Here is a 19,638-nt window from a genome sequence, read left to right as displayed (position 1 = left end):
CTGTCCTGTCACAGCTATGAAGGCCGTCCATAACCTCTCGTTCTGTCCTGTCATGGCTATTGAGGCCGTCTATGAACTCTCGACCTGCCCTGTCATGGATATGGAGGCCATCTGTGAACTCTCTGCCTGGCCTGTCATGGCTATGGTGGCCGTTGGTGAACTTTCTTCCCGCCTCATCTGATTACTGCCTGTCTGACCATTCTCCAATAAATATGTTAAGGAGCTTGATCATAACAGGCCTTGGACTATCACTTTGGTGAGCTGTCAGAGAGCAATGAGCCCATTCAATGATTGGTGGAGTAGAAAAGTTGTCTTGTCCTAAAAGTTGTGAAATCAACTTGGACATAAAACCGGTGATATCATTGCCTTCTGATGATTCCCATATTTCATCATAGCAAAGATTATAACACCGGCTTCAATTCTCCAAATCATCAACTTTGTCAGTCAGGTAGGAGTAATCTTTCTCCAGTTGTCGAATCCGAGTATCACACACTTGCAAGTTGTCCTTATAAGCAGCAACATGCTGCTCTAACAAGATAACTTATTCTCCCAAAGTGCTTAAAGAGTTCTGAATGCTGCTCAAACAACTATGAATGGAGTCTGATTTTTCATCAGAGTGAGTCAGCATGTCAGTCTTAATCTGATGAATAGCATACCACAAAGTTTGCATCGTAATAAGCCGCTCATCCATTATGATGAAGAGCGAAAAAACTTGTGAGTGTAAACAAACAATTATCTGCTAACTTGTTAAAAAACAACACATATTGAAAGAAAAACGAACATGTTGATTCACAAAAGGAGATCTTACACAGCTACTTTAATAGTGATTATCAGTCTTGAGCTTCAGACATGTTAAATCTCGCTGCAGCAATTTTCCAGGAATTTTCAGTTATAATAATACAGATATACTGTCCAAAAGAAAGACAAGTATGTTTGGAAACTTTCTTGTGTAGAAATAGCCTAGTTTCATTGCAAATGCTACTTTAGCAGGGGAGTGTGATGCTCTGCATCTAATACAATGGCATTCATTCAGTTTTAAACACTTCAGTGTCAGAAATTGTCCAAACACATTGTAAAAACACTGCAAAAAGAAGAGCATTGATACGTTTAGACATTTCACTTCAGTGTCCATGATGACATTGTGGTTTATCAATTTAAGTTATTTGAATCATTATCAGTAGACTACTATTATTTTATAGGGCTGAATTAATAAGAACAACTTTCAATAAATGTGTGACACATAGTTTATTTATTGAACATTTAAACAAATACTTCATTCTGTTTTATTGCAAAAATACTCAACATTTGCAATAACGGAGCAGATCCATGGAATATATGGTGAAATCTTTATATAAACTTCAGGTCGTTCACGACTATTGCAGATTTTTGAGTCACCAAAGGAAGTGACACCGACTGCAGTGTCTCCACAAACCAAAGGACCTCCTCCATCCTCCTGTGAAGAAACACAGATCAACACATGACTGAAATGATACAGTACTTCTCACTAATGATGGTCTCAATTCGACAATGTTTTTACTTACACTGCAGCTTCCTCCATCTCCATAGACACACATCATCTCTGAGACTGAGAAGTTGTCTTTCCATTTATTTTTGCATTCTGCATTTTCCATGATCTTCACTTCTGCTTCCATGAGACGAAAACTCTTTTTCCCTTTAAAATTCAGTCTCCCCCAGCCAGCAACACGGCAAACAGAATCAGCTTCAATGTGTCTCTCTTTTTTTGGTATGGAAATCTTCATGACATTTTTGTTTAGTTCAACTTCTTTCTCTAGCTGCAATAAAAAAAAAAAACATTATCATAATTAAAATACGTTGTGACTAATCATTTAATAACAGTCATTTGAACTACTGTTACCCTCAAAAGCATAATGTCGTTCTGGAAAGTGTGCATGTTGAAGTCAGGATGCATGTGGTAAGACTTCACACCAATGCGGACATAGCCTTCATTCTGTCTTAGGTCATGTGCGCCAACCACAGCTGTTAGTTTCTCATTCCTATATAAGAAAGTCTTATTAGTATAATGGACAATCAAGTCTTTTAAATATGACATTATCATTTTAAATCATAAGTGCATTTCAGACTAAACTGAGTCTTACTTCCAGCAATGTGCAGCGGTCATAACAAATCTATCAGAAATGAGAAATCCACCACAAATATGTCGCCAGTTCTTCTGAAGAGAAACCATGAAAGGTCTGGAGTGTGGTTTTGCTTCTGTGCCGTTCACTATACCCACATCCACATGAGCTGAGAGAGAGTCTGTTGTCAGTCAGCTTATTCAGCTGATAACAGTTAATATAATATGCTGTTATATAGTCAGTCTCACCAGTGAAGGTCAGGTGTTGCAGCAGAGAGGCCAGCAGGAGAAGAGAGATGATGATCATGATGAAGACAATCAGTAGGCTCTTACTGATGAACACTAAATAAATATAATGATGGGTGGAGACAATGAGCTGCCTGTAAGCCTTTTTTTCTCAGCTTGTGGTGTCAGTAACACTGATAGTAAGAATACATTGTGTTAGTTGTCATCTGCATCAACTTTTATATGAAACCACAAAATAAAAGAAATGCATGCATGTAGCTTTTGCTGTTATTTGAAAATGGCTTTTTAATAATATATTTAATTTGTAAATTAATTTAATTAAAAAAACTTTGATCAAACTTATGCTATTGATTAAGCTGAACTTAAACCAAAAACCTCAATATTAATTTAATTGTAATTCATATAGATGAAAAACCTCTTAATGGTGAAATTGAGGAATTTCAGTGGTGACAAACTTGTTCCAAATAACATTCAGTTCTTCTGCTTTAATAGATAATGAACTCACCATGATTTGCCTGTCAGTCAGATGTATGTTAAATAATTTTTTTCTCTGTGCACCTGCTTTGGATGTGTGTGCACATGGGCAAAGAATCAATATAGTCAGAACAGTCCTAAACGGACTAGTAGAAGTAATAACTTATGATTTGCAGGAAATCCCTAATGTGGAAAAAGGCATCCCGCTATCGCTGTAGCAAAAAAAAGTTAATTTCCAGGTGTAGAGCCTTGAAAAAATTATTTGATTTCTGAATTTAGTGTTGTGTTTAAAAGAAAGACAAACAAGGATTTCACCATTAGTATGTTTTATAATATTACATTTTATGGGATCGCTGATTTTTGCTTACATGTGCAAGTTAAATGTTGATGGACTTCTGTGGATTTTGACCTGTCAAGTTGAAGGAGTGAAAGAGTTAAGCCTCGTTCACACCGCCAGTGACAGAGCGACATAATCCCAATCATTTTCAGTAGAGAGCTGGCAACATCAGCAACAGTGAACATTGTTGAAGGATTGTGGGTGTGTCAAACAATGCGAGCCAAGTGACAAAAATTTCTGAATTCTTCAACTTTATACAAATAAGCACAAATGTCGCGAGTGACAACCAATGGGAGTGAAGTCAGAGGAGAGCACGTGATACATCTGCTGTTGTGGATTGTTATTTTGTAACTAGGCAACCAGTAGTGGGAATGCCCAGTAGTGACCTCAACTGCCAGCCACATGCGACAAAGCAGTGAAAAAGTCACTGGCGTTGTGAACTGAGCTCTACAAAGACTATAGAATACCCAAGAATACCTATGTCAGTTGTATAGTTTTAAATTGGGAAAAATTCAACGCTCAATATTGCCGCTCAAATGAAATGAAAGAGCCAATCGCTTATCGGTAAATTCAGCGTGCCACTACAGCTGCCATTAGAAGTCCCGGTTGCTATATCAGTTGTCGTTTGAAAAGTCCTAGTTGTCAACGCTCTGAGACATGCTCTAAGGACTGTGCACTCACTGATCTAGTCTGAAAAATAAGCTTTTTATAATGCTATTTGAGCAAAAGTAACATTTATGACAGTATTTGCCAGATTTGGTGATTTTAAATATGAAATGTATTCCTAAGCTTAGTGAACAGTTTTGGAGTATTTGGAGTTTCCATATACAAAGAGATAGGCGCTGCACTTGGATGCCCGAGAGGTGTTTCAAAGATGGCCGCAGAGTGACATGACTTGTCTTAAAAATACTTTGATTGTACTTTCACCATGGAAGTTTTGAATGGTAGGGTCGGTGGAGAAAGTTTCTGTGAGTTAAATAAGTGTAAACTGTAAATACTGTAGTGAAAGAGAAATTTACCTTTACCGGTGGAAAAATATCCCCTTGACATATTTTTATTGTGTGAGCCTTAAGATAAATTACCTGGCAGGAGGGCTACACGGGTTATAAAAAAAATTATATTTATAATGCCGTTCTAATTGACATAGCATTTATTACAGTATAGAAACTATTCTAACTTATGTTCGTATAAACCAATCATAAAATTGTCATAAGAAAAATACAGAAAAAATCCCCCCCCCTCCCCCATTCAAGTAGATATGAGCCATACATGCATGACTAAAAATTAAAGAGCATAACCAAGATGGCAACTAAAGTGAACTAATGTGGAATGACTTTGGACATTTATTTATATAATTTTGTGACAATGAGGACATGTTAACTGATTGACTGCCATTTGACACTTTTATTGAAAGATTTACAGAAGAATTCAAGAAAAACATTTTCCTTTTCAAATTTTTTTTTTTTTTTGGTTAATTCACTCAATATTTCTTATGATTTGGTGGATCCATGGAAGATATGCTGAAATCTTAGTATACACATTAGGACGCTCAGGTGAATTACAGCCTTTAATGTACACAAAAGATGTCACACCAACTGCAGTGTTTCCACAAACCAAAGGACCTCCTGAATCTCCCTGTTAAGAAACAAAGGTCAGCACCTCAATAGAGAAACAGGTACATACATTACCATAAAGACTGTAAAAACAAATTGTACATACCAAGCAGGATCCTCCATTACCATGTGCACAGATCATCTGCGAGGCTTGGAAGTACATGGATCCCCATTTACGTTGACACTCTTCGTGGTTGATTGTAGTCGTGTTTGCCTCCATTAGTCGACTGCTCAATGTGCCTTTCGTCAACAGTCTTCCCCAGCCTGCAACACTACAGAGAGTATCTCCACTAACGTCTCCTTCCTTCGGTAATGATATCCAGTTAACATAGTTATTGGGTTTGACCTTTTCCTGTAGCTGTAACTCAAAAACACAACCATTATTAAGAGATTTAATCATATTTTATGAGACTGAACTGAAGTTCATTATTCTGCTCTTTTTGAAGTTAGTACAGAAGCCTTGAAAGCCAATGTGTATGTTTTATTAATATTTACAATTGCCTCTTAAAAGGATACATGATTAGAAATTCAAACATAGTTATGCCAGGTTTCTGCCACTGTTTCCCGATCAGATATTATTCTGAAGAACTAAATGTTTTACAGGTTGTTACCCTCAAAAGCATGATGTCATTCCAATGTGAACAGAATGGACAGTATTGATGTGGGATGTAGGACTTCACTTCGACACGGTATGAATCCTTACTGTTCTTTAAGTCATGAGCACCAACCATAACCGTCAGAATCTCTGGATATCTGTTGAAAGAGAAATGTGCATTTATGTCAATCAAAACATTGTCTTGTACTGCAGTCATTTGTTAGTTTTAACTTAACATTGCATTTTAGACTGAACAAAACTCTTACCCTTTCCAGCAATGTGCAGCAGTCAAGACAAACTCATCAGAGATGAGGAATCCACCACAGACATGTTTCTTGTCAATCTGAAGAGAAACCATGTAAGGTCTGGAGTGGGGTTTTGCTTCTGTGCCATTCACTATACCCACATTCACACGAGCTGAGAGAGAGAGAGAGAGAGAGAGAGAGAGAGAGAGAGAGCTGTTAGTCAGCTTATTTGGTACAAACCAATTAAACATCATTATAAATGCTTTTATATACTCAGTCTCACCAGTGAAGGTCAGTTGTGGCAACAGAGAGGCCAGCAGGAGAAGAGAGATGATGATCATCATGCAGACAGTGAGCTCTTACTGACAAAGACTATATAAATGTGAGGATGGGTGGAGACATTGAGCTGCCTGTAAGCCTTTTTTTCTCAGCTTGTGGTGTCAGTAACATTGAGAGTAGGAAGATATTCTTTGTGTTACTTGTCATCTGTATGTAAGAATATGCAATATATATATATATATATATATATATATATACATTTTTTTTTTTTTTTTTTTTTTTTTTGTCCTGTGACTATTTTGAAACGGTGACTATTTTAACATCAACAGATAGAATCCAATTTATCTTGGCAAGAGGAAATAATTTTATTGTGATCAACATTATACTTTATATGTGGTTTTTGTGAAGTTTTAATGATCTGTAAAGTAGAAATGTTTTATTGAAATGTTTTACACCATTATTTATGTTTTGCTTGGTATGCATAAGTTTTATCAACTGATCTCTTAATCGATGATGGTTTTCTGTTGCAAAAGCAGAGCAGTTTCATAATATTCATAACATGGATGTGGTAAACATAACTATCAAAGTACTGGAACTGTAGATGAGATAATGACCACAACTGTCCTTTAAACAAATTCATGAAAATTTTAAGAAATTAATAAGGCCGCAAAGTTTGACAAAATGTTCCTACGTTCGGTTAAGAAATTGTGAAATATTTTGTGTTATGAATTATAGGCTAATAAGCACGCACACAACACTTGTTCCCTTATCTCAGTGAACCGAGATTATGTCAGTAACTGTATTACTCCTTTTCAAATGTACTCTCACATTGTGTATGGGGAACACATCCAATCCCAGCGTGATATTAGCAGATGCAGAACGACCTGCCCTGGGAGCCAAATTTTGGTGCACTTAGTTAAGGGCCCCCAAGAATGTGAGCTAACTAGCCATCAACATAACTATTTCCACCTACAGGGGGAAGTGGACAATTAAACATACAAAACCCATGCCTGCAAGGCCAGGTCATCCAAATAAAAATAAAAAAACTAGTCAATGTGGATGGTGACAGCCGCACAGATCTCACCAATAGAAATCCCACTGGATCACGCCCAGGAGGAGGTCATTCCTTGGGTGGAGTGGGCCTTCAAAAGCTAAAGCTATGGCATTCACAGGCTAGAGTGCTCCACATACACTCTCAAAGCCCTTACAGGTAGAGAACATTAGGACCCTGCCCACTGTCCATGACAGTAAGTCTTAACAGGGTGATAATCTTGGCTTTAAACAGTGTCTAGAGCACATTAGGGACATAGTCATGTCTAGGCTTGATGGCGACCTTACAGTCATTAGGCCCAAACTCAAGACAGGAAGCACTGACTGACCGTGTCTGCAAGTCCCCCACTCGATGAACTGACACTAACACCAGTAACAGGGCAGTTATAAGTGACAACGGCTGTAGCTCAGCTGAATGGAGTATCTCGTCATTATACCATTTGCGTGCTAGAGCAGGTCCTTCCTCAGTGGTATCAGGCCTGGTTCCTCGTGTCACCTGGTCCACTTATGCATGGATTCCTTTTTGAATGAACAATTTATGATAAATTAATGCAGAACAGATCATTTTTATTCGCAAAATGTCTGTATTTGTAAAAATCGCTGCACAAACATTTAATCCTAAATTCCACAGATTCAAATTGAAAGGCATTTGTTTGTGGATAGTAATATATATATATATATATATATATATATATATATATATATATATATATATATATATATATATATATAAAATTTACACAGTACATGCATAATTATGCATGCATCTATTAATTATTTTGAGTCTAATATCATCCCCTACAGGCAAAGGACACAGGTGGTGCATTGGAGCAGGCACATGATGCAAACAGTACAGCTACAGAGAGGCAAAGGGAAACTGAGGAAGAGTATGTCTTCCTGACATTAGAGCAAGTGAGTGTTGAGGAAATCAGGGGAGAAAGTGAGATCCAGCAAACAGGAAGGAAAAGAAAGAGAGACCCTGATAACTGGAAGAAAGCTGTTCGACAAAGGCTCCATAACACAGGGCAAAGCTGTGTGAATTCACAAAAACTTTCATATTCCAGCTTTAAAGGTCAGGGGAAAAGACTGTGCTTCCTGTCTTTACAAATGCAGTCACAGTTTCCCTCAGTCAGTGAGGGACATGATTTTTGGTCAGTTCTGGGCAATGGGAGATGGGGCAAAACAAAAGGACTTTATTATCAACCACACATTTACTCAACTGAAAAAGAAACAGATGACACATACTGAGTCAAAAGCGGCAGAACTCCACTGAGTTCCACCTCACTAAACAGGGAAAGTGTATTTGAGAATGCAGATTTCTTTTTGAAAACACTTGATATCACAGAGTACATTGCAAGGTCTGCAGACATTGGTCAGTCAAATGATCTAGAAATGTCTTACCATGTATAACCATGTGTCCCTCCAGACATGTTTGAGATCTTGCCAATGCCTTGGTAGTAGAGTAAAGTAACATATCGCATTAAAGAACTGGCAAATCTGGTGAAGTCCATGAGGATGAGATGGACTGGAATATGGAAAGCAGCTGGCACATTATTCCATTTTTGTTTATCAAATCGTGAAACTTGTTCAGTTCATACAAAGATTTACATGTTAAAGAAATTTCTAGGAACAGACTCATATGAATGTGAGAGCATCCTTTCGGTCAATATGTTAAAAGTCCAATTTAGAAAGCTGGGGATGGTGACCTCTAGTGGTGAAATGTAGGGCATTGCAGAGATGACAAACCTGTTGCAAATAATATTTAGTTATTTTGCTTTTATAGATAATGATATTATGTGGAATTAAAGTGAATCAATTATCTTGCATTTAACATGTAATTTCTAAAACACCATAACACTCTACCAACTTTCAAATTCAATAGGAATCTAAGATTTGGTGATCGTGAATTTCACATGCGGGTGAAACATTTCCTTACACAATTTCACTGCATAATCAAAAAACGAAAGCCGCTTTGTTTTGAAAGTGACTTCTGTATAAGATGTGCTTCACACATTGCTACATTATAGGTAATAGACAATGGACATTTTTGCCCGAGAAATTTTCTTGTATTGAAATGTTAGCTCTAGCATATTGTGATTTTAATTCATCTTTGCACTTCATACTAAACTGAATTCTTACTTTTTCCAGCAATGTGCAGCATTCAAGACAACTCGTCAGAAATATATCTTTCAGATATGTTTAAGTTCTTCTTCTGAAGAGAAACCAGGTAAGGTCTGGTGCAGAGGTGCCCAAATGTTTCCCTACGAAGGGCCAAATTAAAACTTGATTGAGGGTCATGGGCCAAAGGGAAATGTTGCATATACCAAACTTTATTACATTAAAAGTTGCCATGGGTTCCCCTCATTTATTTCATATTATTTAAAAATAGATAAAACAGTGGTTACACTTTATTTTAAGCTATCCTTTGTACAGTTTATTTATACATTGAGGTACTGAGTAATGTTAATTAAAATGTACTTATTATGGGTGAGGACACAGTAAAATAAAGTGTAATTAGAACATTACTCTTGCAGATGTACATTATATAATGCAGTTCGATGTTGAAAACACTAGTCAAGCTGTGAGCAATACAAATATGTGGTTGCATTGTCAGTGACCTGAAGCTGGTCCTTATTTTTCAGAAGTTTTTCCAGATTGGGCTGTAGATTACTTACAGACAAAGTCAAGATATTATGTAGGTGAGAGTAAGTTAGTTTACTTCTCAGTTTCCACTTCAAGTTAAAGTTAAACCGTCTGGTCACAGATAAGCCAAACAGAGGCACCATCACTTGTGCCTGTTTGTTCATCTTTGAGGACCTGTTTGCTGGAACACATTTTGTGAAGGCTGTCAAAGGAAGAGACCTGAACATGTGTTTCAGTTCTGAATCAAACCAGCATAATGAAGCTTAATAAGCAGCATCTGAAGATCATCACTGACTTTTGGAACAGCAGCTACACTAATTATGTCTCTATTTGTTTCACTGTTTTGGCACAGGATTTACATCCCGTGGGCACTAGAATTTAAACAAGCTCCAGTCAGCATCCAGAACACCTGAGAAGAGATGATGCCAACCCCTAAGAGGGCCCCAGATGCTAACCCTTTAATAATTTTTTTCAACACCCTCAATGGCAAAAAAAAGATCTTCTCCTTAAGGAGTATAAGAAAGGCTCTCAATGTCAGCCAGCTCTTGTGTCAAGAGCTTTGCCTTGATTTGCTCGTGAATCTCTTGTTGAATAAATGAATTGATGAATTCTTATTCATAGGAATTGATAAATTGCAGATTAATTGTTAATTTGTTAATACAGATTGACATCAAGTGCTGCAAAGCATGTGTGGTGCTGCGCCTTGAATTGTGCATGTAAAATAAAAATCTAATTCAAATTTTTTTTTTCAGCTAACATTTTTGTAGCTCTACAATAAAACTAACAAACACATTTTTTATGTTAAATTAGAAATTAAGATCTGTGTCAAAGACCCCTCCCTATCTTCTCAGATGGTAAGGTGGGTCAAAATCAAAGGTTACCTCACGCAGGCCCTAGTTTGGACTTCTCTGGTCTGGAGTGGGGTTTAGCTTCTCTGTTGTTCAATATACCTACGTTCAGGTGAGCTAAGAGAGACAGAGCTATTAGTCAGCTTATTCAGTACATACCAGTTAGTATAATATAATCAGTCTCAACAGCTGAAGGTCAGGTGTGGCAGCAGAGAGCAAAGGGGATGATGGTCATCATCAAGATCCCACTGACAAAATACTATATAAGGCTGGGTGGAGACACTGAGCTTGCTTTGAGGAAAGGCAAGGCAAGTTTATTAATATAGCAAATTTCTTACACAATGGCAATTCAAAGTGCTTCACATAAAAGGAAGTAAAATAATCATAAAAATAACGATAACAATAAAACAAGGAATTTAAAAACGTTCAAATTATTTAATAATGAATTATTGAATTATTCAAAACTATTTTGTAAACAGTTAAAATAGGAAATTATTATATGCAAAATACAGTGCAATCAGTTCTGACGTAGCACAGTGATCATTCAATAAATGCACAGCTAAACAGATGAGTTTTAAGTCTAGATTTAAATGTGGCTAATGTTTTGGCACATCTGATCTCTTCTGGAAGCTGGTTCCAGCCACGGGCGGCATAATAGCTAAAGGCGGACTCCCCTTTTTTGTGAACCCTTGGTATTTTTAACTGACTCTATTCTAATAATCTGAGTGGTTTGTTAGGTTTATATTCAGTGAGCAAATCTGCAATGTATTTAGGTCCTAGGCCATTGAGTGATTATAAACTTTAATTATAAAGTTTAAAAACTATCCGAATTTTTACTGGAAACCAGTGTAAAGACCTGAGGAATGGTGTGATAATATCAGATTTTCTGATTCTAGTCAGAATCCTGATATAAAGTGTTCTGGATGAGCTGCAGCTGTCTAATGGTCTTTTCGGGAAAAAAAGGAGAAAAAACAGCCCAACCTGCTGCTGACAAATGCATGAACAAGTTTCTCCAAATCTTGAATGGAAACCAAACATCTAATTTTTGCAATGATTTTGAGATGATAGTATGCTGATTTAGTTACTGCTTTGACATGACTGCTGAAACTAAGATCTGTCTCCAGAATCACACTAAGATTTCTGACTTGTTTGACCCCTAGAGTCAAGGTGTGAATTTACCTTGATAACTTTTCTCAGTTTTCTCCTTGTTTAACTGAAGATAATTTAATCAGTGCATTGGCAGAGGGAATCAATGGTGCTGTAGTATTTGGTGATAAGGTTAGTTAAATCAGAGTATCATTAGCATAGAAATAAAATGCAATTTGTTTATTTCTCATTATTCGACTTAGTGGAAGAATATACAGACTAAACATGAGCACTGCAAGAATTGAGCCTTGTGGGACTCCACATATCCAGACATCCCAACCTGCAAAAAGTCATTTCAGGGAGGTACAACTTTAAACAGGTCTAAAAAGTTTGTTGTTTTCATGTAGCCTTGGCAACTAGCCTGCATAATATGCAGATGAAATGAAACTTGTCAACTCACCTCAACATGACTTTTGCAATCATTTAACCTGCCATGGGCAATGCTTGAGCAAGACTGTCATTATGTTTTACATCTATAAGACAGGGGTACACTTCCGTGTAGTCTGCCGTAAAATGTGTCTTATACTTTTTCTTTTTTTTTTTTTTTTTGTGGCACTCTCCCTCTGCCATGGTGCTCCTGTTTCTAGATAGACATAACTGATTCATTTTGTTCGGGAGAAGAGATAAAAGCCCGCCCACACTGACAATTGATTGGTTGATTTGCAGAAACAGGCCAATCAGGATGCTCTCTGTCTTACATGCGCTTCGCACACACACACACATTAGCAAACACACGCAAGGTCTCTCGCTCCCTCTCCCTCTCCCTCTCTGCCCTGCGTGCGCTACACTGTTTGAAACACAGTATCTGTTTCACATGCGCACTTTTGCTCACTCGGTCTAGATTCCGGGAGTTTTTAACTAATTTGCGGGTCTCAGGGAGCCTCTTTCAATATACGGGAGACTCCCGGAACTTCCGGGAGACTTGGGATGTCTGCATATCATGGACGTCCTCTTAGACTTATGCTCTCCTATACTCATATAATAACCTCTCCCTTCTAAGTACCATTTGAGTACCATCCCAGAAAGCCCAACCCAATTTTCCAGTCTCTCTAGAAGTATGTAATGATTTGCAGTGTCAAATGCAGCTCTAGAGTCGACTAGTACAGCAGAATCAGAATTAAAGTGAATATAATATATTATCTTATTAATTAGCGCTGTCTCTGTGCTGTGATGCGTTTGGAAACCAAATTGAAAATTGTCCAGGTATCCATTTGAGTTTAAGTAGTTGCCTAGCAGATTAAAAACAACCTTTTCAATAATCTTGCCTATAAAAGGAAGATTTGATAGCGGTCTATAGATGCTGAACATGGTGTTATCAAGATTGCTCTTAAGCTAAATAAAACAGGCTGATTAAAATTTCTGAAATAAATATTTATGCAAAAGCCAGATGCCGAGCTAACAATTTTGCGAGGAAGTGCAGGATCTGGGCCTCAAGTGGTCAGTCTGCGAAGCCGGTGCAGCATCAGCCTCAGTGAAATAGCACTCCAGGCCGGCAAAGCGCTTCCCCTTCCCGAAGCGTCAAGGTCCCCGTCCATGAGTTGTGCTGGACCCCAAGCTGCTGAAGCCATCCTGAGGTGCTAGAGAGGAAAAGGAAGGGCCTTGTTCTCGACTTGGCTGGAACGCCCCCAAAAACAGCATGCCTTCACTCCTTACCTTTTCTAACACCTCTGAGAGATGGAGTTTCAAATGCCGGAGTATTTTACTGCTGTGAAAGTGGACTCAAATACTTTTAAGAGCAAAATTCCTCATCCTCTCACAATCATTTACATGAATGTAGACTCCCCGCTTTTTCAAGGTGAGCTCTTGTTTGAGAAAATAAAACCTCTCGTCTCCCGTTATAAGGCTTGGGCAGCCATTCCGGGAATCTCGAGATAGGTTTTGGAAACAATCTGGTGAGGCTACTCGCTGCAGTTCTCTCGCAGACCACCCAGCTTCAGAGGTTCGATCTTCTGTCCCGGACAAAGAAGCTATTGTTCTCCAGCAGGGATTTTCACACACAACCACCTCTAGGGTTTACAGAGAATGTTCCCAAAAAAGCTATCCAGAGGGCTCTTATATTAGGGTGACCATATGCGCCGATCATACAGGACAAGTCCCATCATACAGGACAAGACAAGCCAGGATGTTAATAATGCCTAAAACATCCAGAGCAGTTTGACCTGATAACATGCAGGTATTGTACATAATCGACCAATCGTGGGGCTGCGTGTGAGAAGGTGAGATCTAGAGGGAACGATCAAAGCGATGCAAATATGCGCACGTGTTTTCTGTTCGATTGACTTGAAGCATCGCTGAGCACAAATACAAAAAAAAAACTAACAAAAAAAGTGTGCCACAATGCTTTAGGTCAAACGAACGAACAAACACATGAAAGCGATTCGAAAGCATACCCAGCTAGAAATTTTTCATGCTCTGGGAATGTTTGTCATAGTGTCTGGGTTGTGTTCCCTGGGTGTCCACTAGATGTCCTCTTTTCCCACGGTATCTGCCACTTTATTAATCACTTTCCTCACGTCCCTGCTTAATTATTGCACCCAGCTGTCACTAATTACTAATCATCACACTCTGTCAGTTTCCCATTAGCATTTGCCTCTCTTTGTTTATTTAACACGGTCTGTCTTAGTATGTGTCACGGAGTCCTTGTTTATTCATGTCCGTCAGTTCGTGCCCTTGCCTTGTCTTCTTGTTTTGTTTATGTTTATGTTTTGGATGGATGTTTCCTATTGACTCCTGCCTGGACTGTTTATGCTTTTTGGATGACACCTTAAATAAAGACTTACCTGCCATTGGTTCTCTCTCCGTGGTTTCCTGTATCACCGATCGTGACAGAAGGACTCCGTCACAGCAAGAACCAGCGGTATGTCTTTTTCCCGTTCCGCAGCCGAGATGGCTGAGCGGAGAACAAAGTATCTCCGGTTGACCGCCCTCCGCCAAGAGGACAATGAGGTGGGTGCCCTGGCACAGGTGTTCTGGTCCCTGGCTAAGGGTATGGGATACAACGATGCGGCCCTAAAGGACAATTTCAATGGCGGGCTGGATGATCCAGTTTCTCAGAAGAAGATGGCACATTTAGAGAGACTGGAATTCTGGGAGTTTGTATCTTATGTACAGCATAGGGTTCCGTGGGATGCCCCAGCCACTCCTGTCTCTTCTGGTGGGATGGCCGCCGGTCCAGCGCCACAGCCCAAGATGGCTGCCAGCCCAGCGCCACAACACCAGGTGTTCGCCAGCCCACTACCACAGCACAAGATGGCCGCTAACCCAGCACCAATGCCCAAGTTGACCGCCGGTCCAGCGTCACTGCCCAAAATGGCCACCGGTCCAGCGCCACAACCCAAGATGGTCGCCAGTCCAAAAAAAATTCTAGCTGAGTTAGGAGCCGTCTGCTCTGTTCTTTATAGCTCTCATGAATGTTACACAATGATCAACCTGCACAGTGCAAATAGCCAAAACCTGGATATTTTAGGCAATATAAAAATCCTGGCTGGGACGTGTCCCTTATGAACGGTGCATATGGTCACCCTATCTTATGGTCTGACTCAAGTTCATCATTAATGACACTAGAAAGTGGTCATACTGAGAGTAGATCTGATGTACTGATTGAGATCCTTCAGACATTATACAGGATTCAAATGATGGGTTTAAAGGTATCCCAGCAGGCACCGGACGTCAATATAACGTCATGCTGACATTGGATCCCAACGTTGGTCAGACGTTGTAATTTGGTTGAAAATGAAAATCGGGTTGACGACAGAACCCAACGTCATATTGACGTCGATCTCCAACGTTGGTCAGACGTTGAATTTTGGATGAATATGAAAATCTGGTTGACGTCAGAAACCACGTCAGACTGACGTCGATTTCTAACGTTGGTTAGACGTTGAATTTTGGATGAAAATGAAAATCTGGTTGACGTCAGAACCCAACGTCAGACTGACGTCGATTTCTAACGTTGGTCAGACGTTGAATTTTGGATGAAAATGAAAATCTGGTTGACGTCAGAACCCAACGTCAGGATGACGTCGATCTCCAACATTGGTCAGACGTTGAATTTTGGATGAAAATGAAAATCTGGTTGACGTCAGAACCCAACGTCAGGCTGACGTCGATTTCTAACGTTGGTTAGACGTTGCATTTTGGATGAAAATGAAAATCTGGTTGACGTCAGAACCCAACATCAGGCTGACGTCGATTTCTAACGTTGGTTAGACGTTGCATTTTGGATGAAAATGAAAATCTGGTTGACGTCAGAACCCAACGTCAGGCTGACGTCGATTTCTAACGTTGGTTAGACGTTGCATTTTGGATGAAAATGAAAATCTGGTTGACGTCAGAACCCAACGTCAGGCTGACGTCGATCTCCAACGTTGGTCAGACGTTGAATTTTGGATGAAAATGAAAATCTGGTTGACGTCAGAACCCAACGTCAGGCTGACGTCAATCTCCAACGTTGGTCAGACGTTGCATTTTGGATGAAAATGAAAATCTGGTTGACGTCAGAACCCAACGTCAGGCTGACGTCGATTTCTAACGTTGGTCAGACGTTGCATTTTGGATGAAAATGAAAATATGGTTGACGTCAGAACCCAACGTCAGACTGACGTCGATCTCCAACGTTGGTCAGACGTTGCATTTTGAATGAAAATGAAAATCTGGTTGACGTCAGAACCCAACGTCAAGCTGACGCTGATTTCTAACGTTGGTTAGACGTTGCATTTTGGATGAAAATTAAAATCTGGTTGACGTCAGAACCCAATGTCAGGCTGACGTCGATCTCTAACGTTGGTCAGACGTTGCATTTTGGATGAAAATGAAAATCTGGTTGACGTCAGAACCCAACGTCAGGCTGACGTCGATCTCCAACGTTGGTCAGACGTTGAATTTTGGATGAAAATGAAAATCTGGTTTAGGTCAGAACCCAACGTCAGGCTGACGTCGATCTCTAACGTTGGTCAGACGTTGCATATTGGATGAAAATGAAAATCTGGTTGACGTCCGAACCCAACGTCAGACTGACGTCAGTCTGCTACGTTGGTCAGACGTTGCATTTCGGATGAAAATCTGGTTGACGTCCGAACCCAACGTCAGACTGACGTCAGTCTGCTACGTTGGTCAGACGTTGCATTTCGGATGAAAATCTGGTTGACGTCAGAACCCAACATCAGACTGACGTCAATCTCCAACGTTAGTCAGATATTGCATTTTAGATCAAAATGAAAATCTGGTTGACGTCTGAACCCAACGTCAGACTGACGTCAGTCTGCTACATTGGTCAGACGTTGCATTTCGGATGAAAATCTGGTTGACGTCAGAACCCAACGTCAGACAGACGTCAATCTCCAACGTTAGTCAGATATTGCATTTTGGATCAAAATGAAAATCTGGTTGACGTCTGAACCCAACGTCAGACTGACGTCAGTCTGCTACGTTGGTCAGACGTTGCATTTTGGATGAAAATGAAAATCTTTTTGACGTCAGAATCTAACGTCAGACTGTCTGAAAATGGAATACACAAATGTTTTGTGGTTTTATCAAAAAAATGACTAAGAGATGAACTGGATTATAACAAATATGATTTATTTATTCACATGTTGTATCATTTACATTTAACATGGAACAGAACATTTACAAAATAATTACATTTTAACATCAACATTATTGGAACTGAATAGTTTTGAAAACATTAACATACATTTTATTAACATCTTCCTTTTTTTCCTGCCACCTCCACCCACCCTGTCTGGTGCACAGTAACGTCGCAAGGGCTGTGCAAAGTGTGCAACTTCACTAGGCCTCACACCTCTAGAGGGCCTCGCCTGCATTTTATGTCATTTATATCTCATTTTTATTACTATTTTTTCCACCCATCTTGTCCTTTGGTAGACTAAAATAGTCATAGCGGATAGACAGTACAAGACTCTAAGTATAAGAATGAGTAAAGCTATTTGTTGATAGGACGACAAAAAGTTATAAAGTTTAACTTTTAAATGGTCTAGAGCCCTGCATTTCACCCTGACTTTTTTTACACTCCAGGCCGGGTTTCGGGCCAATTTCCACATCATAGTTCAGATGCGGGCTGTCCTTAGGCCTGTTTAAGGCTTCTCCTTATTTTTATATTTAAGACATCCATCAATTAGTGATGAAAAAATTGCCAAATTGCCAAAAGGGAAACAACACGAGACCGTGCTAACATGACTGTCAATAGCGGCTTAACAGTGTTAAGTGTCCCGCAGCATCAGTGTTCTGCTTTTAAATGCACGCAATAGGCTTAAGCTTGACATAAAGCATCTTCAAAAAATTATTACCATAAATGAGTCATGGGGTAAATAGGAATGAGATTGAATTATTTACTAATAAATAGTTTTCTGAGTTGGTGTAGCAAGGATGATGTTGCTAATCCTGACTCGCCAACTCTTCATTTTACAAGCCTTAAGAGAAAAGTTCATCTTTATGGATTATCTTTATAATGAATGAGTTTTTGTTTCTGATGTGTTGTATTTTGTTAAGTAGTCATTTAAAGTTTTCTATAGATATATTTGTCACGTCCGTGAGTCATGTATTCACTGAGCTTTGGTTCATTTTTGTTAAGTGCTCCTGTTCAAGACGAGACGGTAGAAAGCGCATCATGACTATTTTCTTTTTTTTATATAAAAGCACAACGATTTGTTGATAATGTGATTGCACACAAATAAAAGTAGACAATTTACAGTTACGAATGATGTATTACTCTTACCTTTATGAGCAAAAATTACTGCATATCCACTGAAAAAAATGCAAGTGATTGCACTGGCCAGCACGCTTTTGCTTGCACTCTCCGCACAAACTACTGGATATAGCGCACATTTATCTAGGTTTAATTTTTAAAATACTTGAACTGTTTATATATCTATAGATTTTATTTTAGGCAAGTCGTGATGATTCAAGAAGGCTAAACTGATCCATAGGTTCACTGTCTGGCACTGGCCGCTTGGCCATTAAAAAAAAATCTAGTCTAGGGATAGGGCTTAAATTTGAGGTCCGTGCAAGGCTCTAGGCTGGTCTGCCTCAGTGGTCGAGATGGCCAATCATATCAAAGAATGTGGGTCTTACTGTCACAACATAACTAGAGTTTGTGGAAAAATGTAAGCAGTAGCCTACGGTATTAGAGAACTGTTTTATGATTGAAATGTTCAGCGACCAAACATAATAGACTATCTAGAGATGCAAACTACTCAACCTTTTATGAAATTTCACCCTTTTGAATTGAAAAAATGCGATAGGTTAATGATTCATGTAAAAACATAAAATAAATGTGACAATAGACATTTGCGTTTTCGACTATTAAACGTACGGATAAGAGTGAGAGTGCACATTTTAAAAGAAAATATTATTTTCAAATAGTGCAAATTGATTTTAGATGTAAAATTCAGCTGCAAAAACCTAGTACCGTTTAATTTCACTTTAATAGCAATAAACAGTTTCTTTTCTTTCCCAATAAAGTGAAATACAGAACATAAACATAGGAAGATGAGAAAATATTGGATCGCTCTTTCCATCTGAACTCTTCATATATAACGGTCTACAAGCCTAGAACTAATTTAAGCATTCTTATTAACTTATTATAATTATGATTGTAGATCCTTATGAGCTAGTGTGTGGCCATGATTTGTGCGCAAGCATGTCAGTGAGCAAGGCATCACAATCGAACAGATGCATGTTAAAGTTGAGTTTGTTGCGGTTCTGGCTTTGCTACCGTTCGGACGTTCTAGCCTACTGTTCTGCACTTCGCTTATTATTTCTGTACTTTTCTCAGATTTTTCTACGATTTTTTACTTCAGCAGATCAGCACAGTGCTCAAACAAAATATTTTTGGCACAAACGCTAAAACTAAAAACTTTTTTTGACTGGAATAATACTACAAAAGAAAGACTTTGCCTCCCACTGCCAGCAGCTTACATTCTGGAGATGGGAAAACAACTGCCTACATTCAAATGGAAGAGAGAGAAATGCCTCCTGTTGGATCTACTTGTTGCATGAACTGCTGCAAACTTCTACAAAGAATTGTGATTCTTGAAACAAAGTTACTTG

General features: G+C 38.9%; 2 protein-coding genes across 3 annotated transcripts; both read right to left on the bottom strand.

The window, feature by feature from the left end:
- Nucleotides 1-1,273: 1,273 nt before the first annotated feature.
- On the bottom strand, nt 1,274-2,447 carry LOC113072708 (mast cell protease 1-like). The gene is made up of 5 exons (XM_026245677.1): nt 2,345-2,447; nt 2,118-2,265; nt 1,877-2,015; nt 1,542-1,793; nt 1,274-1,453 (listed from the first exon to the last, which is right to left on the bottom strand). Exons 1-5 carry the CDS (start codon nt 2,400-2,402, stop codon nt 1,274-1,276), a joined length of 777 nt encoding a protein of 258 aa, XP_026101462.1. The 5' UTR covers nt 2,403-2,447.
- A 2,158-nt stretch (nt 2,448-4,605) lies between these two features.
- LOC113072704 (mast cell protease 1A-like) lies at nt 4,606-6,011 on the bottom strand. Of its 2 annotated transcripts, none has more exons than XM_026245671.1 (5): nt 5,889-6,011; nt 5,627-5,777; nt 5,377-5,518; nt 4,872-5,123; nt 4,606-4,787 (listed from the first exon to the last, which is right to left on the bottom strand). In XM_026245671.1, the coding sequence occupies exons 1-5, from the start codon at nt 5,947-5,949 to the stop codon at nt 4,629-4,631; spliced, it is 765 nt and encodes a 254-aa protein (XP_026101456.1). In that variant the 5' UTR covers nt 5,950-6,011; the 3' UTR covers nt 4,606-4,628. The 2 variants fall into 2 exon arrangements, with proteins under 2 accessions (XP_026101456.1, XP_026101457.1); XM_026245672.1 differs by having other exon boundaries at nt 4,872-5,069.
- Nucleotides 6,012-19,638: the final 13,627 nt, after the last annotated feature.

This window comes from Carassius auratus, unplaced genomic scaffold (genome assembly GCF_003368295.1).
Source record: "Carassius auratus strain Wakin unplaced genomic scaffold, ASM336829v1 scaf_tig00009973, whole genome shotgun sequence".
Lineage (NCBI taxonomy): Eukaryota > Metazoa > Chordata > Actinopteri > Cypriniformes > Cyprinidae > Carassius > Carassius auratus.
The sequence above is the reverse complement of the archived record's forward strand: the minus strand, read 5'-3'. Positions and strand labels throughout refer to the sequence as shown.

Coding starts and splice junctions, on each gene's coding strand:
- LOC113072708 (XM_026245677.1), bottom strand. CDS start 2,402: ATGATCATCATCTCTCTTCTCCTGCTGGCCTCTCTGCTGCAACACCTG. Junction 2,266..2,344: donor GCAACACCTGACCTTCACTG/GTGAGACTGACT, acceptor ACTCTCTCTCAG/CTCATGTGGATGTGGGTATA. Junction 1,454..1,541: donor GAGATGGAGGAAGCTGCAGT/GTAAGTAAAAAC, acceptor GTTTCTTCACAG/GAGGATGGAGGAGGTCCTTT.
- LOC113072704 (XM_026245671.1), bottom strand. CDS start 5,949: ATGATGATCATCATCTCTCTTCTCCTGCTGGCCTCTCTGTTGCCACAA. Junction 5,519..5,626: donor GCTGCACATTGCTGGAAAGG/GTAAGAGTTTTG, acceptor CTCTTTCAACAG/ATATCCAGAGATTCTGACGG. Junction 5,124..5,376: donor ATGACATCATGCTTTTGAGG/GTAACAACCTGT, acceptor TTTGAGTTACAG/CTACAGGAAAAGGTCAAACC.